Source organism: Calonectris borealis, chromosome 6 (genome assembly GCF_964195595.1).
Source record: "Calonectris borealis chromosome 6, bCalBor7.hap1.2, whole genome shotgun sequence".
NCBI classification, from domain to species: domain Eukaryota; kingdom Metazoa; phylum Chordata; class Aves; order Procellariiformes; family Procellariidae; genus Calonectris; species Calonectris borealis.
In genome coordinates, this window is record NC_134317.1 from 8,299,114 (window position 1) to 8,324,892 (window position 25,779).

The following is a 25,779-nucleotide window of genomic DNA, read 5'->3' on the forward strand; positions in this document are numbered from 1 at the left end:
TATGTCCCCAAAAGAATATTAAAAATATCAAAAAGTACATAGAAGATTTTTTTTTTTCTTCATTAGAAAGAAGTATGATAGATTGTGTGTTGCAATATCAAGGGACTGTGGTAACTGAAGGTGGTTTTAGCTCAAATACAGCGCATTAGAAGAAGTAACCTTGCAAGTTTATCAATTACAAGTAACAACTTTCATGGACCAACAGACATTTTGCCATCAAGATGTATACTGGGCAAAACCTAAATATCTTCTGACCTCGGTTCATTGAGAAATGTCAGCATTTTAAACAAATTAATTTTTCAACCACTTTGCAACTGACAACCATTTCTCAACATACATTCCTTCACTGTTACCTAGATTACTTCGATAGTCATTCAAACTCTTATCTGAGCTAAGCTAAAAACAATGTATGCATGAACTAAAGAAAACATCCATACATTCTAATACTGTAAATATTCCCTTTTTATACTATTATTCTAGTTGTCTATACAGAAGGTAGACAGGAGTGGAATATTTTTTTTTTAAATCTGTATCTGGTCCAATTGCCAGTGTCCTTAATCTCAAAGAAAAGACTTTTTCAATCCATAATTCTGAGTCATGGTCACATACCAATTGTGTTTATTAGAATCACAGAATCATAGAATAGTTTGGGTTGGAAGAGTCCTTTAAAAGTCATCTCGTCCAACCCCCCTGCTGTGGGCAGGGACATCTTCAACTAGATCAGGTTGCTCAGAGCCCCATCCAACCTGACCTTGAATGTTCGCAGGGATGGGGCATCTACCACCTCTCTGGGCAACCTGTGCCAGGGTTTCACCACCCTCATTGTAAAAAATTTCTTCCTTATATCTAGTCTAAATCTACCCTCTTTTAGTTTAAAACCATTACCCCTTGTCCTGTTGCAACAGGCCCTGCTAAAAAGTTTGTCCCCATCTTATAAGCCCCCTTTAAGTACTGAAAGTACTTTAAATACTGAATAAAGTCTCTCCAAAGCCTTCTCTTCTCCAGGCTGAATAACGCCAACTCTCTCAGCCTGCCTTCATAGGAGAGGCGTTCCATCCCCCTGATCATTTTCATGGCCCTCCTCTGGACCTGCTCCAACAGGTCCATGTCTTTCTTGTGCTGAGGGCTCCAGAGCTGGACGCAGTACTGCAGGTGGGGTCTCACCCAAGCAGAGTAGAGGGGCAGAATCACCTCCCTCGACCTGCTGGCCATGCTTCTTTTGGTGCAGCCCAGGATACGGTTGGCCTTCTGGGCTGTGAGCGCACATTGTCAGCGCATGTCCAGCTTTTCATCCACCAGTACCCCCAAGTCCTTCCTGGCAGGGCTGGTCTCAATCCCTTCATCCCCCAGCCTGTATTGATACCAGGGGTTGCCCTGACCCAGGTGCAGGACTCTGCACTTGGTCTTGTTGAACCTCATGAGGTTCACATGGGCCCACTTCTCGAGCTTGTCCAGGTCCCTCTGGATGGCATCCCATCCCTCAGGCATGTCAATCGCACCACTCGGCTTGCTGTCTTCTGCAAACTTGCTGAGGGTCTACTCGATCCCACTGTCTATGTCATTGATGAAGATACTAAACAGTACTGGTCCCAGTACGGACCCCTGTGGGACACCACTTGTCACTGATCTCCATCTGGACATTGAGCCATTGACCACTACCCTCTGGATGTGACCACCGAACCAATTCCCCACCCACCAGACAGTCCACCCATCAAATCCATCTCTCTCCAGTTTAAAGAGAAGAATGTTGTGGGGGACCGTGTCAAAGGCCTTACAGAGGTCCAGATAGACAACATCTGTAGCCCTTTCCATGTCCACTGATGTACTCACTCTATCATAGAGGGCCACTAGGTTGGTCAGGCAGGACTTGCCCTTGATGAAGCCATGATGGCTGTCTCAAATCACCTCCCTGTCCTCCATATGCCTTAGCATAGCTTCCAGGAAGATCTGCTCCACGATCTTGCCAGGCACAGAGGTGAGACTGACTGGCCTGTAGTCCCCCAGGTCTTCCTTTTTTCCCTTTTTAAAGATGGGGGTTATGTTTCCCCTTTTCCAGTCAGCGGGAACTTCACCGGACTGCCACTACTTCTCAAATATGACGGATAGTGGCTTAGCAACTTCATCTGCCAGTTCCCTCAGGACCTGCAGATGCATCTCATCAGGTCCCATGGACTTGTGCACCTTCAGGTTCCTTAGGTGGTCTTGAACCTGATCTTCTCCTACAGTGGGTGGCTCTTCATTCTCCCAGTCCCTGCCTTTGCCTTCTACGACTTGGGCGGTGAGGCTTGAGCACTTGCCAGTGAAAACTGAGGCAAAAAAGTCATTGAGTACCTCAGCCTTCTCCATATCCCACATAACCAGGTCTCCTGTTTCGTTCCAGAGAGGGCCCACATTTTCCTTAGTCTTCCTTTTATCACCGATGTACCTATAGAAGCTTTTCTTGTTGCCCTTGACGTCCCTGGCCAGATTTAATTCTATCAGGGCTTTAGCTTTCCTAACCTGATCCCTGGCTGCTCGGACAATTTCTCTGTATTCCTCCCAGGCTACCTGTCCTTGCTTCCACCTTCCGTAGGCTTCCTTTTTGTGTTTAAGTTTGTCCAGGAGCTCCTTGTTCATCCATGCAGGCCTCCTGGCGTTTTTGCCTGACTTCCTCCTTGTTGGGATGCATCGCCCCTGAGCTTGGAGGAGGTGATCCTTGAACACTAACCAACTTCCTTGGGCCCCTCTTCCCTCCAGGGCTTTATCCCATGCTTTATCTACCAAGCAGATCCCTGAGGAGGCCAGAGTCTGCTCTTCTGAAGTCCGGGGTAGTAAGCTTGCTGCGTGCCCTCCTTGGTGCCCTAAAGATCTTGAACTCCACCATTTCACAGTCACCGAGCTTCACATTCTCCACCAGTCTCTCCTTGTTGGTGAGAACAAGGTCCAGCATAGCACCTCTCTTCATTGGCTCCTCTACCACTGGGAGAGGGAAGTTATCATCGACGCATTCCAGGAACCTCCCGGATTGCTTATGCCCTGCTGTGTTGTCCCTCCAACAGATATCGGGGTGGTTGAAGTCCCCCATGAGGACCAGGGCTTGTGAACATGAGGCTGCTCCTATCTGTCTATAGAGGGCCTCATCCGCTCAGACTTCCCAGCAGATCCCCACTGTAATGTCACCTGTCCCTGCCCTCCCTTTAATCCTGACCCATAAGCTTTCAGTCAGCTCCTCATCCATCTCCAGGTGGAGCTCCATGCACTCCAGCTGGTGACTGACAGAGGGCAACACCCCCTCCTTGTCTCCCCTGCCTGTCCTTCCTAAAGAGCCTGTATCCTTCCATCCCAAAACTCCAGTCATAGGAGGCATCCCACCACGTCTCCATGATGCCAATAAGATCATAACCCTGCAGGCGTGTGCGCTTCTCTGACTCCTCTTGTTTATTCCCCATGCTACGTGCATTTGCATAGAGGCATTTAAGTTGGGCCCCTGATGAAGCTGACTTACTGGCTGGAATTCCTTTGTGCTGCTCTTCAGGCTCTCTCCTGCTGACCTGTGATCCTTCTCCAGGCTCTGGGCATCTATTGCTGGCACTGGTATCAAACTGGTAGGATTGAGATGAATTGAGGCTCCCCTCCCCCAGCAACTTTAGTTTAAAGCCCTCTTCACCAGCTTGGCAAGCTTATACCCAAAGATGCTCTTCCCCTTCTCTGACAGATGGATCCCATCAGCCCCCTGCAGACCAGGCTTCTCAAAGCAAGTCCCATGGTCTAAGTAGCCAAACCCCTGGCTCTGGCACCAGTCCTGTAACCATTTGTTGATTTGCCAGATTCGACTATGCCTTTAAAACTCCTTCCCTTTGACCAAGAGGATTAAACCATAACCTGGACTGATTTCAGTAACTTGACCCTGGAACTAAACCAGGATTCTTGCATTATCATGATCCACCTGTAGCATATGGATACTGTTCTTAGGACTGCTTTCTGAATATAGCAATGTACCTAATAAAAGAAAATTCTACTTGCAGAGAGGCTTTGGGAGGGGAAATAATCATCATCATCTCTGTTCTTCCTAGTTTGCAGATAAAAGAATACTATTTTTTTTCCATGAAAGTGTTACTAATACTTAAAACACACAATGAAGAAGAGCCCGTAGCACATTCAGATTGACAAGTCTAGCCTGCCATGATAGTCAGTTTTAAATTATAAGAAAAATATTATGTTTTGCTCTTGAGTTTGTGTCCAGTCACAATGAGCAATGAGGACAAATATTTACAGTATAATCACCTTCCTGTCATTCTATTATGTCTTATTTTATCACTTGTATCTACTCAGGGAGCAGATAATACACAGTAAACTTTACACAAGGTCAGTGAGGACAAAATGCAGATTTCAGGATGATTAGTGACTCCACTATTTACCACCAGGGTTTACAAGCAGTGTCAATAGATGCTAAGGTGCAGCTTAAGCCTGCATGAAGCTTCATTTATTTCAGAAAGGCTTTCCATAGGTAAAGTGACATGGTTACACAGATTATAGAATCAGGTCTCAGTGTACTGTTACAGCTCAATCCAAACATAATAAATGCATGAAATAGCTCCACTGGGAGCAGGACTCCTCTAGGAAAGTCTGCTAATGACACTGCACTGTTGCACTGATGAATGAGGCTATAAAATGCTTAATTTACTTCAGAGTTTTAAGGAGCGACTCCGAGGCAAAACAGATTTGCAAAAAAATAAAATCAAGAAGTTTCTAAAAAACATTACTAAAAATATTAAACATGACACTGTTGGGATACTCCATAAATACTACAGTTGTCCAGACAGAAAGAGTGAAATTACTAACAATATCTAACATGAATTTGTCTGAAGTCAACATTAAAATATTACAGCTGATAAAGAGGGAAACAGTAATCCTAACATGTTTGCTTTCTGTGATCACATCATAGCGTAACAGCTGAATAAACTATTATAAAGAAAACAATGAAAGTATCATGTGTATTTTTATACATAACATGTTTCAGCTCCAGTAAAATGACAAACCATTGGGTAAGAAAATGCCTTCTCTATAACAACTTTCAGATTATCTCAACTGCTCTAGCACAATAAAAAAGGATGCCGTTGAAATATTACAGACAAAACCAACACTGTATTGGTTGGTATTGTAATCACAGTGTTTACTCACCTAGCTTATTTTCTGAACAATTCCTTCCTAACAGAGAAGATATTTACATTATGATTTTACTGGAATCATATGGCTTCCAGAGTTTGCTACTGTCAGGAAACTGCTATGAAGACAGAAGTAGAAACAAGTTTTTCATTTCCATTTGGCTGCCTCTGATCTGCCGGAAGGAGGATCCGGGGAACTACACGCCTGTCAGCCTGACCTCGGTACCAGGGAAGATTATGGAGCGGTTCATCTTGAGGGCGCTCACAAGCCATGTGCAGGACAACCAGAGGATCGGGCCCAGCCAGCACAGGTTCATGGAAGGCAGGTCCTGCCTGACTAACCTGATCTCCTTCTATGATCAGGTGACCCGCCTAATGGATGAGGGAAAGGCTGTGGATGTGGTCTGCCTGGACTTCAGTAAGGCCTTTGACACTGTCTCCCACGGCATTCTCCTAGAGAAGCTGGCGGCTCACGGCCTAGACAGGTGCACTCTTCGATGGGTAAAAAACTGGCTGGACGGCCAGGCCCAGAGAGTTGTGGTCAACGGAGTTAAATCCAGTTGGCGGCCGGTCACGAGCGGTGTTCCCCAGGGCTCAGTTTTGGCGCCAGTCTTGTTCAATACCTTTACCAATGATCTGGATGAGGGGATCGAGTGCTCCCTCAGTGAGTCTGCAGATGACACCAAGTTGGGTGGGAGTGTTGATCTGCTGGAGGGTAGGAAGGCTCTGCAGAGGGACCTGGACAGGCTGGATCGATGGGCTGAGGCCAACTGTATGAGGTTCAACAAGGCCAAGTGCCGGGTCCTGCACTTCGGCCACAACAACCCCAGGCAACGCTACAGGCTTGGGGAAGAGTGGCTGGAAAGCTGCCCAGAGCAAAAGGACCTGGGGGTGCTGGTTGACAGCCGGCTGAACATGAGCCGGCAGTGTGCCCAGGTGGCCAAGGAGGCCAACGGCATCCTGGCCTGTATCAGAAATAGTGTGGCCAGCAGGAGCAGGGAGGTGATCGTGCCCCTGTACTCGGCACTGGTGAGGCTGCACCTCGAATACTGTTTTGTTTTGGGCCCCTCACTACAAGAAGGACATGGAGGTGCTGGAGCGTGTCCAGAGAAGGGCAACGAAGCTGGTGAAGGGTCTGGAGCACAAGCCTTATGAGGAGCGGCTGAGGGAGCTGGGGTTGTTTAGCCTGGAGAGGAGGCGGCTCAGGGGAGACCCTATCGTGCTCTACAACTACCTGAAAGGAGTTGGGTGGGTGTTGGTCTCTTCTCCCAAGTAACTAGCGATAGGAGAAGAGGAAATGGCCCCAAGTTGCGCCAGGGGAGGTTTAGATTGGACGTTAGGAGAAATTTCTTTACTGAAAGAGTGGTCAAGCACTGGAACAGGCTGCCCAGGGAAGTGGCTGAGTCACCATCCCTGAAAGTATTTAAAAAAACGTGTAGATGAGGCACTTAGGGACATGGTTTAGCAGGCATAGTGGTATTGGGTTGACAGTTGGACTCGATGATCTTAGAGGTCTTTTCCAACCTTAATGATTCTATAATCAGATGAATTTCCAGATTGCTTTAAATGGATGAATAGTAGGCACTTTAACACAAGGATTAGCTTCCAGCTCTATTCTGCCCATTGGTACTATCCAGCCTGGAGATACCTAACAGTAACATTTTCCAAACAGGCACCAAAACAATACATTAATCAAACCTTAAGAAACTGTTTCCTAAAGGTTTTTCTGTTGTTGCTGTTTAATAGAGTTGCTTCAGATATTTTAAACTTAGTGTACCAAGAGTCAAAGGTAAAAAACTGAAGCTCTAATAAGACAAATAGTGTTCTTTGCCACAGAGCAAGCAGCAAAAACCTATGTAAACGCTGCAAACTCCTACAAAGCTCCTTAAATGTTGCTCGTGAGTACTAAAATTGTGAATCTAGCAAATTCCAAGAATAACAAACAAAATTCAATTCACCCTAAGAACTGATGAGAGATGTTTCCTAGTCAGATAAGAACAATGATCCTTTGCCTATAAATATATAAGCAAGAATATGAGTATGCTTCTTTCAGTTACCTGCAAATCTACTGAAATAACAGCATCAAGTCTCTCTTTTGTGCAGCTACAAAAAGAAAATATACAGGGATGTTTTTCATTTTATATATAGCCCAGAAACTATAACAATACCGTACCAGCTCACTTTCCATCAAAGTGGAAGATATTCCAACAAAGATATTGTGCTGTATTCCTTGTGGTAGCAACGGCTCACCCTATTAGTAGTCTGCAGGTGCTATACCTCTACAGTACTTGTTTCTAATCTGCCTTCAGCCTAACCAAGATGAGACACATAAGGAGGGAAAAAAAGGTACCACAAGGCAAGCAGTAGTAAACCACACATGCAAAGTGCTGTTGTAAATGCCTATAAAGCATATTTTTACTATGTGACAAGACATACACAAAGGTCTGTCTCACCAAGAAACAATATGCTTTTAACGTCCTGGTACAGACAAATGCAGTTAGGACAGAGCAACTGACACAGCAACTCTGCTAGTATGCTGTACTCAGTTAATCACATGTACATCTGCTCTCTCAGACTTCCTATCAGTGGTATTACCCTACCAAAGGTAGTATCTGCTTCTTCGTTCTGACAAATTTAAGAGGGTAACACCCTCTCAACAGAAGTATTTATTTTTACAGGAAACCCAAGCACAGGCAAGACTTAGGAGCACAGCTATCAACCTATTTACCAAGTTGCCCTAACTCTTCTGCTCTGCTCCCTTTTTGGGACTACAAAGATCATTAGCAGGGCAGACTCGGCCCTTCTTATGGGTCAGGACAGCCAGTATCTTTTTAGACTTGGTGTCAGTGCAAAATGCAGGGCAATAGATGAAGCAGTATAAACAACAAGATTTATTCAGTGTACCAACCACATTCACAGCTGGGAACACTAAAGGAACTGAGACATGCAGGTGAAGAGGCCAGCAAGGCGTTCTACCACCACAGGATGACTCAAATGCTTTGAGAATTTGTAAGGGTAGTGAACAGTCCATTCACTGAAGACAAAATTAATGACTTCAAATGATGTTTTAAAACATGTATTTATTTAAGCTGAAGGTAAAAGGTAGGTCATCTCTGTGTGTCAAATCGTAAGAGCTATTAAGCAGAGTAGGGAAGGACATTTTTAAATCAGAACCAATAACAAACATAATAAATGTTTTCTTTCAGTTAATAACGAATAAAGTGCATATGGTAGAAATGCAGAGCAGATTCATACCAACCCGAGTAATTAGGCTTAGAGAGAAAACGTCTGCCCAGTTTCATCTTTCTGAAGTGCAACCATTTAAAGTATGAAACATCTGCTATGAACAAGGTAGACTATACCCCTTTGGCAGAGAACTTGATTTTCTTCAATGTATTCAAGTTACCATAGAAGAAAGTCTTCCTCTGAGCTTGTAAAAGACCACTGGACTTAAGATTGCCATTGATACAGGCTAGAATTTGAATTTTGTTTTCTAAGACAGTCCAAATATCTAAAACTGAAAAATCATGTTATGGCCAAAAGGGAAAAATACAGATTAAACAGCCCATAAATATTTTAAACAATTGCCATACCCACCTGCTACATTAAGCTTTTCGACTGCTCCTAAGCTGGGAGCAGGAGTGCTAGTATTGTTGGTAGAGTTTGCTCCTGTTCCATTAAGTACAAGATTTTCCACCTTGGACTCTAGCTTCCCAATGCGCTGCAAGATATTATCCAACAAGACAGCAAGTGTCTTCTTCAAATCTACAAACGAAAACGAAAAGTTAAATGCTTAATAATGCAATGCACCCTTCAGACAGAATAAAAAAATAGATACAAGAATATGGAATATATATAGACACTTTCTCAGTGCAAATCTTTGTCATTAGCAGTTCTATGCACCAATGGTCCCTACTGTTGTGGTTTAACCTCAGCCAGCAATTAAACACCATGCAGCTGCTCGCTTACCCCCAACCTCCAGTAGGATGAGGGAAAGAACTGGGAGGCACAAGTAGGAAAACTCATGGGTTGAGATAAAAACAGTTTAATAATTGAAATAAAACAAAGTAGAACAGTAATAATAATAACAACAACAACAATAATAAAATATACAAAGCAGGTGATGCACAATGCAACTGCTCACCACCCGCCGACCGATGCCCAGCCCATCCCGAGCCACAAGAGCCCCCCCCCCTTCCCAGACCACGCCTCCTAGTTTATATACTGAGCATGACAACACATGGTATGGAATACCCCACTGGCCAGCTGGGTCAACCGCCCTAGCTACACTCCCCCTCACAGCTTCCCGTGCGCAGCATTGGAAGCCGAAAAGTCCCCAGTGCAAGCACCACTCGGCAACAACCAAAACATCAACGGGCCATCAGCGTTCCTCTCATACCAAACCCAAAACACAGCACCCCCAGCTACTAGAAAGAAAGTGAACTCTATCCCAGCCGAAATCAGGACATCTACTTTGTTCAGCCTCAGATACAAGTTTCCCTGGATGTGGAACTTGTCTTCCTGTGTATTTTATAAAGCACACTGCAACTCATATACATATCCTATATGCCTTTATGGGTAAACACACGGGCATTAAAAAAATGCATGCTTTGGAATAGCTCAGGTAATAAGAAGTTGGTTAAATAATAGTGAATCTAAACTCAAATCCATAGTCAAGCACTATCAGAGGAACAGTCTGTTAGATGCTCAGACACCTGGAAACAAAAATCCCCTTCCCAAAAGAAGGGACAGCTTTGAGCCAGTACAAAAACCTTCTCCTGGGTCTCCTCCACCACAACCAGGTTCTGCGCTGGCCAAAAAAAAATGTTAAGTTCAACCTTTCTGTCGTATACACAGAACACCAAAAATCACCTGTTTCTTTTCTTCAGTCTGTTGGTTATTGCCTCTTCCTATCTATTTGGTCTGACACAGCACTTCAGTCATGGGAAAACAACATACAGTAACAGGAGTTTGGATATCAAATGACAACCCAGAAACAGTTCTCTGATATTTTTTCTTTCCCTTTTCTTATGTTCAGATTTCTTGAAGTAACACAGACAGTTGGGCAAGGTAAAAGAACTGTGGGCAAGAGGGGAAAAATACACCACTATCAGACTAAACTGTATAATTATAGTGGCAACAAGCCAAAGAAGATGAAAGAAAACATTGTTCTTTGTTCATTACACTTGTCTCAGGATTAATGAATTTGGTATGATGAATTTACCTTATTCTCCCATTTCATTACATAAAATAATTACATGTGCATATGTATAATACATTTTCTGCTTTCCACAACTTTAGAATCAAATAACGTTCTGATCTGCAATAGAAAATTTCTCCATGCATCTGAAGAGATCCCTCTGCCCCAACATCAGTTGTATTTTTGCCACACTTAGTTTGTGCTCTCTTTATTTTTCTTTCCATGACTAGCCCAATTCTTGTGCAAATGAGAGAGTAAATAAGAAAAGGCTTTTACTTTTAGAAAGCTTATGATTCTTTCTTCCAAATAAAAGGAGAGCTATATTTATTCCACAGAGCCATAAAGTAGATCTTTTTCTTTATAACTGTGTGTTTTCCTTTGTCCTTTAAAGATCAGAAGATGGAATCTCAAGAACTAATGATTGGACTATCTTAAAAGGGGTCCAAAAGTCACTTAATGGTACAGTGTGCAGAAGAAAAGGAAAGAGTGGAGCAGGGATTTAACATGAACAAAACCATCATACAGAAGGAGGAAAAAATCTAGGGAAAAAGATAGTAAAAAAGAATTCAGGAAACGATGAGGAAGAAACCTAGCATACATAAAGGCATACACAGAGCATAAAGAGAAAAATAGCTAAACATTGTAATTTTTTAACACTGATACCAAAACACTGATATGAGAGACTGCTTACCAGAACAAAAAAGCAGTTGGAGGCTAGTTTGAGAAGGGGAGGGCAGAAGCACAGATTCATAATAATTTTTGTAAAACAGCTGTTTACTGCTATAAAAATCTAATACTCACTGTGTATATTTGGACTACAACTTTTTTAAAAGGAAAGTGTTTGATCCACCTACCTGACAGGCCAATATATGGTAGAAAGAAAAAATGAAAAAGCAAACAAGCTGTGCAATCACAATTAAGGAATAACTGAAAACCTTTTGGGTGGGTAAAAGCAGCCAAATCAAGCAAACTTAAAACTTATTCTTGAACATGGAAATCATGACTGTGCTTGCTAATAGCAATCAGAGGATAAGATTAAAAGAAATAAAAAGGCTAAATAGCAAGGGCATTAATTTTCATAGAGTAGTGAACCAACTTCTACCCATTAGCATTAACATTAGTCATTCATGTGTTTATTCCTGGACAGCTAACCTGATCACTTGCTATCAACAAATCATTTGGTATGCCAAACAGGACAATCTAACTCACTTACTAAGTAATTATTATCTTACTCAGTTTCATAAAGTATTATTTAATATGGTGTTATTCGCTCACCCTAGCACCTTTCCCTCTAATATTTTAAATAAATACATTACCATTATCTTGCATCCTTCCAAACTCCTTAATTGAAAACACTTGTCCAAACTTGTCTTCAAACTTAAAATTCTTCTTAGCCATGGAACTTGAAATTTCTACACAAAACTTAACTTTACCTTCCCAGAAGCGTTACAAAGTTATTTATACACCTAACCTCAAACTGGATATTTTTATTTTCATAATATCTTCTGGCAATATGCTTTGTTCTTCTCTGCATGCTTTCTCTCACACATGCACACAAACTTAACTCTCATGTTGTACAAAATGGAAGAGTAAGCATTAAAACTTACTGCTGAACAAAGCACTGAAACTCACAGAGTTCTCTACCCTGAGGCAAATATGATATATTTAAGCTTAATTTAAGCTTATGCCAGATACATAAACTTAAATGTTAAGTAAATTGACTGAACAAAGAAATGAAAATGGGAAAGAAGAAATAAACATAGCAGGTCTCCACTTTATCAGTAAGGCAAGTTCTTCTTCCACCAGGAATTTCTTAGATCACTGACACACAAACTGAAAAAACTCTCAAGTTAAATGAAGTTCTAACAAATAACCTGAGGCATACCAGATATAGCTACGAGACAGATGTAGTAAAAATTAGCAGACAACTTCATCTCCAAGTGACTGGAAATGTAAAATTGTCCCATTTCATACTTACAAGATAAGACTGCTTTCTCCATCTGTGCAGAAAATCCACAGTGCAAAGTACTGTCAATTGAGCAGCATTATGAAGTAAAATGTTTGGACAACTTAGAAAAAACCTTAATCAGATTACAATGCAATCTAGAGCACACACTTACCGTATGCTGTCACTGTCCCAACATAAGGCCCATCAACCACATTTTTATTTTCTTCAGCTAATGCTTTGATGTATCTTTTGCTGAGATCCAAAATTTGCTCACGCAGGACTGAACTGCTTTCGTGTTGTGTTTGCTGCTGAATAGTAAAATGCAGAAGCATCATTCCCCAAATGAAACCAAAAGTCACCAGAAAAAAGCCGAGTTTCTGAGAAGACAGCTTCCATGGAGAGAATGCCATGATTCCCAACAGCTTCACACTGTTACTACAAAGGTTCCTAAAGCATGAAGCCAAACAGCAAGTTCATGGTCCAGGTATATAAATATCACAGATCAGGACTCAGTCTTATTCCAACTCCTTTGTCAACGTATATCCGTATTTCAGATCCATCCTGTTGCAAGAGGAAAGAAAAGCAGCATAGTTACCACAACGTATTAGAAGTTTCTACTACCTGTACTAGGTCTTCACTCTAACTGGTACAAAATAGGAGTAGACAATATGGTTTCTTTGTAAATGTTTAATTTGTATGTATCAACATTGTACTGTACTAGCCAGAGCACAAAGAAGCTGAGAAAAGCACTTGAAAGAGAACAAAGAGGGAGTGATGCACCTGAGCAGATGTAGAACACCTCTCAGTATCTGGATCAAATTCAATGCTTCAAGCTGTTTCTAAACTGAATTTCAAGGTAAGGCTGCTTTTACATATTTTTTGTGTGTGTGTACACAAAACTTTGTGATGTTGCCAGCGACTTAAGACAATTCTCAACATAATTCAGTTCTCAGAAAACAAGTAATTTTAGCTGGCAGTGACACTGCTCAGAGTTCCTGGCAAGAGCTACAGCATATGGCTAGATAGGTGATCAGGAAATCAGACTCCCTCAGGGGTAAAGAGGAAAAAAGAAATCTACATTATTTAAGCCAATACACTCTCCTGGCTTACACTGCAAGCAGTCAGCAGGCTGGAATAATCTCCTCTTGCTCCTGTGTGGCCTCGGCCATGCATAGTTACTCCTTATTTATAAAACATAGTCCAATGAGTTTGCTCTTTGCAACTAAATTCAAAACATATACTTCTGAATGCTACAACATGTCTTCTGTATATAAAATTAATGTTCTCAGAGCTTTTCACACATCAGGGAAAAAGAATTGTAATAATGGCCTTCAAGACACAGCAGGACCATCTTTTCATGGTAAACTCAAAGATAAAACCTGGCATAAACAATCCAAAGGCAAGAAATGCTCTGTGATGAAGGATAGAGGAAGAGTCCTTAGCATAAAACCCAACGAGAAGAAAGGTAATTAAAAGGTAATTAAGTGTAGCCTATCATGTTAAAACACAGATTTGGTAAAATGTTATCCTTTTAACTTCATAATGCTCCCAGACAGGATTAGAGAACATAATGTTCCCTTCCATTCTGCACTTGCACAGTTAATGCAGATGTTACTCTGTTTTAATAGGATAATTACACAGATGCCTGCTAGCAGTGCTCCCTGTTTGTTAATTGTTAAAATTCCCTTTAGATCTTCTGCTTTCAGTGGAACCAGCAGTTCTGCAGAGGGACAGAAATACCTTTGGACCACTTATCTTTCAACATGCCTTGTGTGTGCATTTAGCATTATTGATTATTATCGACTGTAGAAGTGAATGTGCATTACATAGTGAACTAAAAGCAGACAAGGCAGCGACTGTACCATGCATTTAAGTTGCTAAAAGAACAATCTGCAGCCATCTTTGCTTAAGGAGGAGTGGTGCAGGAAAATGAATTGCAAGTACAGTGAAAAAGATTATAAAGCCCTCAAGTTGACTTTTTCCACACTTAAAATATCTCAATAAAGAAAATGAATGGTCTCAACAGAGAAAACGAAGGACTCTGTTTAATGCTGCTCTCCATAAACTCAAGTTAATTTTCCAAGAAATGGCAGAGGGAAGTTTTACTTCTTTCAGTTTATTTAACTATAGCCTTGGGACACTCTTGGGCTGACTAAGTAGTAGAGTATTGTTATTTCATTAAAAACTGAATGTTTTACTATTCTCTTGCAATATCTGGTGTGATAAAATATAGAAAATTCCATAGTTTAAAACATTATCACAACTTTAAAAAGAAATCTGAAATATTCAGGATTAATTCCCTCAGTGACTTAATTTCAAGTACGAATTGACAGCGTCCTCTACTGCAATAAAATCTGTGGTTGTTACAGTCAATATTTCTTCCCCAATTATCCCTTGTTTGTGAAGTGGAAAACACTGAATAAGAAAGTAAACCTATCACCACCATGTTTTAACAGACAAGTGCTAATGATATTTTTATGACTAGTTGTTTAGGAAAAATACCCGCAGAACATGATTAACACTAAAAACAGCAATAAAAAATGCAAGTATTTCAGTCTTCTTTTGAAAATTCTAGAACAGAAACAAGGATGATTACAAAAAACAGTGTATGTCTAACCTTTGAGAATTATCCACTTAAATACAGCTGTTAACGTTTCTATTCTGTTTATCAATAGAAAAAAAGCCTTAAATCCACTCAAAAACTGTAAGAAGGTAGACAGCAAATATTAAGCTTTTGCCATAAGAAAGGACTAAAATTCACTGATAGATGGAAGAATGGCCCCCATTATTTCAAGTGCTAAAAGCAAAAAAAAAAAAAACCCACAAAAACCCCATACCAGCCATTTTTACTGCCATTTAAGCAATTACAGTGGCTAGCAACTTGATGCCCAACAACATGTACTTAACTAATTAACTTTACAGCACAGCTGGTGGCCATGGAGGTTTGTAAAGTGCACAGGAGAAGAATCTCTGTGCTTCCCACTGCTTCCATGGCTGGATGCACACCGGCACTGACTTCGGTATATGTTTCATCCTAGATTTGACAGATATCAAGGACTGCAACACAACTATTCCATGGTTAGTTATTACCACATACCTATAATGACTCATTATTGGGTATTGAAATGGTCAGTGGTCAGAAGATATCAAGAGGTTATGTGGAATGCATGAAGACAGCAGCACAGAAACATCTCTGTGGTATTTTTCCGTTTTGACAGGAAATTAATAACTGAAGTGAGCAATAGCTGAAGCAATAAATACAATTTGTCTACTGTAATCACTCATGGACTTTGATAGTGCCAGCTGACTAGTTGTCTCTCTGCCCATACCAAGCAAGCCATTCCCAAAGTTAAGGTGATAGAATATTTCCCTTATTCTCCCCCTTGCCTTATAAATGTTCTCAAAGGAGCTGATCCTGTTAACTAGTAAGGCCTTTTCCTAGTCCAGTCACCAAAATGCACAATGGGGGTCATATCTAAAGAGGAAAAAATATATATATTCATGAAATATATATATTTTTACATATATTTTTATATATGTATATTTTCCATATAAAAGGAAAAATTACTATAGTAATGAATTTCTATCCAGATTGTTTCTACTCCTAACACATTCCAGTCAAATGACCATTATAGAAACACATATTTGTACATGCCTCTAAAGAATGACAGACTTTTTTTTTTTTTTTTAATGCTGTGGAAAGAGGTGGCTTCACTCTAAGACAACTCTTGAAATAGTTCCAGCGCCCCTCTGGAAACTGGATATGTCATAGTTGTGAAGTTGTTTGTGAAACTGTTAGGAAGATAATTCCTCCTGATTTACTGAGAGTAGCTAATGTACCAAAACTAAATACCAAGTGTGAAAAACAGGGTGAAAGCAAAAAGATATACAAGGCAAGAAAACCTCTAATAAAGAACAGCTTTGTTATGTTCTTCCTTAAATTCAACTCTAACCAGCCAAAAATCTCACCACAACTGAACCAACACACTGGTGTTTTGTTTTGTTTTTTAAACAGACCAGTTACACCCTTTGTGATAAACATACCACAATTTAAAACAGAACTGCCTCTGCCCTTAACAAAAATGATTAGCGTATTTCTTTGGAAAAGGGCTAACCTTACACCCATTTACATAGGCATAAGAATTTTAATAGTCTTAGTACTTTCACTATTTCAAACAGCTTCATTAAAACCACATTTTTTCTGTTCTATATTTAATAAAATCCTGCTCAACAGCTGGTCAATTCATTAGTTACGGAGGATAACGTTACCATGCCTATGTCACCATAACAAAAAGCCCCTCATGCTATTTAGAATCATATCAGGAAAGTATCCCAACACTAAAATGATCCATACATCAGGGATCATCCACACATTTCTCAGCATTTTAAGCCTTTACTCTTTTTTAAATGCTTAAAATAGAGTACAAACAGTTAATCTTCATGTGAACAGATTCTGGTGACACATATCCATGTATTCCTCTTCACTTTTTGAAAAGGAGAATTAATCATCCACCAGAGATTAAGCAAAGTCTGTTTGTAAGTATGTACATATACAAAGCTTGATGTTCTCTGTCCAGTCTGTACCTTCATAAGAAATGGTACTTACTCAGAGTAAACTTGGAACAGCACTATCCTGAGGATAGTCAGGATTTGACTGTTCATCAGTTGAATGCACTGTTCATCGCTAGCTCCATTGTTATAAAACCTTAACTGTCTATAGCCAAAGCAGAAGCTGTTGCACCTATAAAAGTAGCAGCAGATTGAGTAGTATTTAATTATTAGCTTGTTATGAACTTAAATATAAGCAAACTTATACAGCATGACTAGTAAACAACGTATACGCATTTTTGTACCAAGTGGCTCAGTAAAAATAGTATTGCCACTGCTAGGAACAGGCGTCAGGCTTATGCCAACTGCGTTTCTATGCCAAACGTGCAAGGCCCAAGCTCTGGCCTTCTTATGCTTGTGAAATTATTAGGAGAACTTGTTGTGTGAGCTAGAGCTAGGTACCAGGTGCCTCTTGTTATGGTATACAGCTTAGATATGAGATAAGAACAAAGGCCTTGAAAATATGGGCACAGGTTGAAAGCAGAGGCCCCAGAACTGTAAGCAACTCAGCGATTGTCAACTATTAGTCACTGATGAACTGCAATCTTGAGATTTGGGAAAAAAACCCCTGCTTTTCTTTCAATAGCAGCAAAAGCTGAAAAGGAGGAGTAAAACTACTAAGCAACAAGCAAGGCCACCTGTGACAGCCTTGAACATCTCACCATCAAGGACCATAGCTATCAGTGCTAAATACATGGCACCAGCTCTGTGGTACTGTGTGCTCACAATTAATTTAAAATGAGATTGTTACAGACTAATTGCTTTGAATATGCAGTGGTAATGACTAGGAATGAGTAAGAACTAGCCATTAGCAACGTGTATTGTTAATGAATACCAATCTAGTGAAGTTTTGTTGTAAAGTTTAAAGATGGTTTAAAACTGTTTTATCAGCCTTCTAAACCTACAGTCACAGCAATCTCTCATTCTCTTCTTACATATATTCATACACAAACAACCTGTATTCAGTTGCAACATCATGCCACCATGCCCGATCCCACACAATTTGTTATTATATCACAACCAGTTCAAAGAGGTGCTCTTAGAAACCCACACATCAGGATCCTAATGTAAATACTGATTTATTTTCCAGATAGTTTTCTGAAGAGGGCATGCTGCACTTCTGTTTGCAACTGTTTGATTCTGTAGAACAACTTGTTACAGACCAACAGAAGACAAACATCAAGATGTGAATTCCCTCTATTCTTATGAAGGGTGTGTTAACCTAAAAGCTAACGATAATTCAAGCGTCAATCCAGTGGGCTGCCAATACACCAGAGCTACAGCCAGAAAACACAGTGGTGAGTGAAAACACCTGCCATAGTCCAGCACTTCTCGGCTAAGGGATGCCAGGAGTCATGCTTCATGCAGAAGCTGATGTAATGCATCTTAAAAGGGATAGGCAATCCTCTAAAACCTCCTTTCTAGGAGTAATGAGTCCAACTGGGACTGCTAGGTTTTAATAGTGTAAACCAGACATGCTTCAACATATACATAAACTAGAATTCCAGGCTGATGTTAACCACTGTCTCCTACTGCAGCTGCATTGCCTAAACAGATGTGCGCTATACTCCAACTGAAAGCAAATTAATGGATTTCCTGGTACTGCAGTTCTTTATTCCTGCGGGAATATCTCAGCAGATGTCCCACCCCAGTTGGCCAATCTGTGTTCTGAAATAGTGCAATCTGTGCTGAAGACACCCCGCCCCCATGATTTTACTTATTGCAAGATGCTGGCTTTCTTCAGTCCTTTCGGAGGCTGAATCTACCTTTCCTTCTTTCAAAATACAGCATTAACAATGGGATAAGCTACGGCTTACTACTTAAATACAGTCAACTGAAATCAAAGAACAGTCATACGCTGTGTTGGTAGAAGATAAGAAAGGATAAACTAGATCAGAGAAGAAAAAAGAAGCCTGATTTCTCATAAGAATACTTGCATTTTAACACGATGTCTGCTTATGCCATATCAAGTATCTTCGTACCATGTACATTTTGACTTCAGTACTGACATGGCAATTAAACAACCAATAAACTTAGGAAATGCTTTCTATTAACATAAAGCCATCCACACATCTAAACAAAACTTAGGGCCCTCAGCTGTTACACTGAGGGTTCAGAAACAGTTTAGCTACTGTTTAGTCACTGAGCACGTCGAACGCATAAAGCGGAGGGCAGACAGTGGGACAGTCAAAGGCTGACTCCATGCCTGCTTAGGGTGCAAAGGGCTGTATCCTGCCCTCCTAGCCTGACCAGGTCACAGCAACAAAGGAAGAAAACTACAGCCTTGCAACCCTCTAAGAACTTACATTAGCTGCTAATTTTTTCTCCCAAGAGATAAATTCAGCAATATAACATTTTACAAGACTTCAGAAGAAACTAAGTATCACAAGTTAACCCGAAACACCAACCTGGTGGTTACTCTGAAAAGAGGGAAAATATGATCAGATCAGAGTTGGTTTATAACTAAGTCTGGAAGACTCCACTGATTTCAACAACTAAACAGTAAACAATTAATTTATTTCAATAGTTCAAGTCATAAATTTTAAGGCACCTCAAAACATTTTTGTTCATCTTAAAATAGACTTTCATCATTCAGTTGTGATCAGTCCTATAAAAGACAAGATTAATGATAGCATGTTCTGGAAGGAGCAGAAACGTGCTAGTAAAGCTGGTAATATTAACCCACATCTGCAAATCCAAGGTCTAGGCAAGGCTTCCCACTGGTTGAAGGTGTACACATTCCCTACATGTCTCCATTCCCAGCACCTCAGGAAGAAGAGGTAGCTGAAAAATCATGCAACTATACCAGACTCATCTGGTAACAGGTGTTTACATACACTTTTGCTAACTGCACATTTTATAATTCAAGTTCCTTAGTATATAAAATAAGTGCAAAAAACCATTTCCTTAGCTGAATTATGGAGTCTTAGTTTTGCTTTTCCTTCTGCCGCTCAACTTTATTTTGAGCAATGCTTCTGACAACCCATTCTTTTCTTCTAGCTGACAGATGTCACTATGTCTTCTCTCTCACCACCCATCTGCAGTTGAAATGGCACCACGTACTGTTCCTGAAGTGGCAATTTGGGATGCAATCCCATGAAGTGAGAAAAGCAGAACAACACTGGATCACAACAGTAGAAGCAGGACAGGTGGACTGAGGGAGAGTAAGAGCATAAATACTCTGGGTTTGGGGTTTTTTAGGTTGGGGGGCATGTTTGCTTTTGTCTGTGTGCGTGTAGTTGAAACTGGCAGGAGGTGGTGAGACGAAAGGTGAAGGACAGAAAAGCAGCCTTTGATAAGATGCCATAAAAACAAGTAAATTTTCATCTTGAGCAAGCAGCTTGCCTTCATTTTCAAAAATAAATTTCTCCACTTAGAAACAGTTTGGGTGGCAACCCCACCATTATTTCACCATGTGGGTCTGTGGTTTCACAGAGCACTCTGAAATGTTTCCAGTTTTCTACCAAGCACATCATTTTCTGTAGTTTAGTCCTACAGAAATTAAACCATCAGATGTTCTTCCTTTCATGTTGTTTGCTTAGCCTGATATTTCAGGAAGGCAAGAGTAAAAAAGGGAGGAAGGTTTACACAAAAGATAAAGGAAAAAAGAATTACAGAAAAATCCGTAAGGAAAAATCCTTATGGTTCAAATACTGTTTATCGATTAAAAACACTCCAGGCAATGCATGTAAGGCCATAATCACAAACTATCCTGATCTTCTTTTAATAACATTGCTTAGAGATCAAAAAACTGAATTAATTTTAGGACCAGGAATAGACTTCCTTGTACTTCAGAAAACCAGAAATATTCCTGACCTTGAAAAAACATGAGAAATGTACATTTTTACGGCTATTTACATGTGAAGTACAGGGTATATTAATAACCTTCGTCTTGTTGCTGCATTAAAACAAGATGCCCAAAATAGCCTTTTCTCACTGAAAAAGAATATTTTGGGATGTCAGCATGCTGATCAAGAGATTAGGAAATAGTTGGGTTTTTTTAGTAATTCTGCAAGGAAGCAACTTAGAGAGATAGAGAGTCCCAGTCATCCTAAGTCTTAGAGAAAGGATCTACATCATCTCTAAAACCAGTGAAAAAAAGTATGCATGAGTCATGCTTTCATGCCTTCAAGAGTCCCCTGTAACTGAACAAGCAAACCTTTATGTTACTTCATTAATTTTAATGAATTTTGAAAGTAGGACTCATGGCCAAGATGTTTTATCATATTTCTAGTGTGGATACAAGTACATACCTTTTTCTCATCCCCCTCCTCGCATCTACCCTCAGTCAGAGGCTAATATATGACATCCTCTTATGTCATTCTCAATTTTACATTTGGCTTTTGTCTGCTGAAAGGCATAAATATGGCACCTGCTGAGAAGCATGGTCTCATACTTTTCAGATCACCTGGAAGTTCTCCAAAGTTATGAGCAAAACATCCTTGGTTCTTACACAGCAATCCTGTGTGGGCAACTTGGTTTCTGGGAATTCCCTCTCATCTCTATAGGACACAGTATAACTGTGGTAGCAAGAGTTACAAGTACCGCTATGAACTTATTCAGAAAAGTTTATTTATTTTTAGTGAATAATAAAATTAACTTCAGCTTATAATCAAAGCAAGCAAATTACTTAGCACTCTCAGAAGAAGTAAGTTTATTAGATAGAAATTGGATCCATTAGCTCATTTCTTACATCAGGCAGATACTCCAGGCTCCAGTCTCACCCATTGCTATTAACCACAAATCAGCCTGTTACATCACATCTTGCAGTCTGTCCAAGAGAAAAAACAAGTAACTCTCAACAGCAGCTGTGTCCAACTCACAGAGGAAAGTCAAGAAGTTCTTTGTGTTCAGCAAGAAAGCTCTCATCGATGTGGATGCCCAACTATCATCCCTTGTCAACTTGATGGTCAACACACCAAATGTAGTCTTTGGCAGTTATGCTGGACCCCAGACAGACAGCCGAAAATAAAGTACAAGATTTAAGGACAGATCCAAACATGTTCAGGTTCAAAATACTCACTACATCTTACTGCAAAAGTTTTTCAAAAATAGAAGACAAAAATATAAGTACATCTGTGTAAGAAAATTAACTTTCTTGAATTTCTTATCCTTTGCTGGGGATGGTGGGTAATCAAAACAAAAAGAAATTCTCATTAAATTGGGTTTAAATAAACTGTCGCTATAGGATTCTACATCCGAACTTTCTGTAAAGGACAAATGCCAATGGAAAAAGATAGAAGAGCCAAGTTAAAATAGAGGAAAAGTAGAAATAAATACATAGGAAATTAGTATGTGTATGCTATTAAGCAAGTGTATATCAGATCATGCGGAGAAAAGAAAAAACAACTATCTAAGCTGAACGTTAAATTAGTCTTCAGAAGTATTTATTTCTTGTTGCTTTAGAACTTGAACCTGGGTCAAAGTATAACATTTCTTCCAATGGATTTGTTCTTGGCAAGCATTTTGAACACATTCCAGCTTATGTGGCTAGACAAATGGCTGAAAATACAAGCTGCATCTCCAAAGCACAAAATTTAATGGAATTAAAATTTCAACACAGTCACCTGTTTGGAAGCAACAGTGCTGCTGATTATTCCATTGCTCTAGTTTCTGCATTTATTCTATTTATTATTGATAAATATTCTATTTATTATTGAAAAGGATGAAATTGCAATTTGCTTCATATCTATTGAAATTTAGCAGGACAGCAAAATATTTTAACTTATTTCCTGTGTCACCTGTATAGATCCTGTTGATCAACGTTGGTATTTATCAATAACTGATATCACAAAGATTAGAAGAGCACTTTCATTGAAATGAAAGCTGTTAATGTTTCTTATTTCTCCTTGTAAGTAGCAAAAATTTGTCACACAGAGATCAGCTTTGCATAATATTAAAAAAGACAATCTATCCCATCCTAACTGATGAGTGACTATAGTGTTACTGGGTGAGCAACAGCAGCAAAGCTACACAGCTCACTTTTTTGTTAAACTATAACAACCTCTTATCACACACATAGCATTCCCACTATCGAAATGTTTAAAGGAACATATATGTAGTTCTGTACATGTCCAATAAAGCCCAGTTAGAAACCTACAGTCACACAAGACAGAACTTTAAAGTAATATTAGGGATTGAAAGTAATGCTTTTCCTCCAAAATCACAGGACCAGCTACCTTAGTGGAAGGGAGCCACTGGGCAACTGTTAAAGGAAGCATTAGACAAAAGTTTCGATACCTATGCAGTTCTGATCCATCTAGCCATAAGCAAATAGTAATAATACAAGCCTTCACATAAAATCTCTCTGCACATGATTCTCACAATGCTGCTATGAATTTTAAAGCTTTACCATAAACTACAACAAATATCAAATGACTTGGCCACAACCATGACAGTATTATCAAAAGAGAGTCAGTACCGGGCCAAGCACAACCACATTCTAAACTGTCACCTATTGTATCATAACCACCATGCTGCTGGAAGGCCATCAGCTTTCCAGTTATCTGCAAGATCTAATTAACTATACAAGCTTCCTTTGCAAATGTATGAGCTGTACTAAGTATATGTAGGGCACAACTTATGAACTATTTTGAGTAGGCGGAAAACAGCCTCCCCTCTTTCGCCATCCCTAGACAGCTGTAGAACAACTTGTACTGGTAAACTCTGAGGAATAGAGCTACAAAGCTAAATGGGGAAGGGGGGGGAAAAGTGAAGTGTAGAAAACAGCCGGCATAGGCAGCATAAGGAAAGTGAATCAGTAATATCACTTTGTAGTTTCTCTCTAGACTACTGCTAGGCAGGGAGAGCGGGAGGACACACAAAAAAACCCCACGTTCCAGGAAATAATATGAAAAAGACCTAACAAGCAACAAAGGTTTCTGAGCTGATGTTCGGCACAACATAGCACTAAAGGACGGATGCAGAACTCCATAAGCTCTCTTCATTGCTTATACCCCATCATTAACAACAATGTTCTTCTTTTTAGCCTCTCTCACTCACAAGTTTTCAGGTCCTCTAGATAGCTATAATCTACTATTACTTGAGAAAGTTATTTCATCTGCTGGTTCTGGTCCACAGTGCAGTAATGGTTTGGGTAATGAACTTTCTTTAATACCTCAATGCTTTTTATAAATCATCCAAATTACTGGAAAGGCCTCCTTTCCAAAGCATGTTTTGTTGAGGCTATTGTCAATACTCTCATTCAAGGTTTGGTAGCAGAAGTAGCTTCATTTGCAGTGCTGAAAGCAAACCTTTATTCCTCCTGCAGTGCAGTTCCAAAGTAAATGTAAATGTTGACATTTTGGCAAATTTAATTATTTACAGTATCAAATGCTTGAGTGGTCATGAATTTTCTCTTCCTTCTCAAAGGATCTAGTTAGAATTTACACAAGAAAGTTACCCTTAAATAAACCAAGAAATGAAGCCTGAAGTCTGCCTTTAATAGACATAAAATCACACCTTAGGTCTTGAAATCTCTATTTACGTTAGCAAGTACCACAGCAGAACAGGAGCATATCTGCAAAACAAAACAATAGGTTTTGAGGACTTGACATTCACACCATAGGCGTTGCAGCTCAGGGGGTGGGTGTCAGTACTAGGAGGACAGTGCTGTGGATTGTAGCTAGTCTGGTCTTAACGACCAAATATCAACAGTTTGAGGACATTACTTGCATTCCTGGAATATTTTCATTAAAAAGGAATTCAGTTTGTGATCTCCAAGAGTACCCCACAATATAAACCAAAGTGTTATTAGCATGGTTATCAATTCACTTAAAAAAGCATGTCTCATTCAAACCTGTTTGAAAACATGTTAAACTACTCTGAACTACCAAACTCATTCATACCATAGATACTCATCACAGAAATTGTCAAGGAAATAAACTCATAAATCAATTACCTGCAGTTATTCTCTCAAATAACATACACAACTTGTAACATTAATGGCCAAAAAGGCATATAAAAACCCCATCCCTTTCTTTACATATATTTTGGTTATAGGCTGGCACACAATTGCAGATTTACTAAGACAGAACACACTTGAAACCAGAGTTCAGCTTATGTTTGAATGAGCTGTAACCATATCAAAAACGGTTTCTTGAATTCCTGCAGCATGGTAACATGCTAAGGCTGCCCAGACCACGTACAATCCATTTTACAGCCATCTAGATGATGTAGTAGGTACAGTATCTACTATTCCATACTGCTTGCTTCTGTAATTTTACTGTTCGCTTCTGTAATTCTAAACAATGAAGACTTGTTGCTTAGAAGTTAGGTAACTAGCAGGTGTTGTGTTTGCAGGTGTGTAGAATTGTAACTAGTCTAAATTGTGTATCCTGGAAGCATCATTAGGCTCTAGTGAAGAATAACCTTGGAAACTATAAACAAACGTGGTCCAAGCATGGCTCAGGGACGAATTGCGACCCTATAAGGTAAAGAGGAAATAAGTTCATGAAGAGTTCACTACCCTAACGACCAGCAGAGACCACCCGAGACCCTCAAGAAGACCCTAAAGGCTTTAGTGCGCATGTGTTTAAGATGATGTAATATTATAATTAGTTCTCGGAAATGTAATGAATATGTAAAAGAGAAATTTAAAATATGTATGAGAAGCATGGATATAAACAGAAAGGTGACTAGACCAGGTGTGCTTGATTTGTGGCAAGTCCACCGAGCACCCAGGCCTGAATAAAACAGTATCTCTCCTGAGCATGTGGAATTGGTTACTTGCACGCCGGGCACGAATCCGCTTTTCGGACAACATAGCCGTTGTAACAAAATGCAAATACTTCAAAGAACAGTAGCAATTTAGTTTTCTGCATTTTATTTTTTCACCATCTCTTCTGATTCCATGTCTGTCTTTAGTGTGCTAGCAGGGG

The 25,779-nt window shown here is 40.0% G+C and overlaps 1 protein-coding gene across 2 annotated transcripts in view; it reads right to left on the bottom strand.

Moving 5' to 3' along the window:
• MGAT5 (alpha-1,6-mannosylglycoprotein 6-beta-N-acetylglucosaminyltransferase) overlaps positions 1 to 25,779 on the bottom strand; it is a 127,362-nt gene that overhangs the window by 64,051 nt on the left and 37,532 nt on the right. For both annotated transcript variants that reach the window (XM_075152765.1, XM_075152766.1), the window contains exons 2-3: positions 12,465 to 12,853; positions 8,742 to 8,909 (exon numbers count right to left, since the gene is read on the bottom strand). In XM_075152765.1, the coding sequence (XP_075008866.1) occupies positions 8,742 to 8,909; positions 12,465 to 12,702 (406 nt within the window). In that variant the 5' untranslated portion in view covers positions 12,703 to 12,853. The remainder of the gene's footprint in view (positions 1 to 8,741; positions 8,910 to 12,464; positions 12,854 to 25,779) is intronic.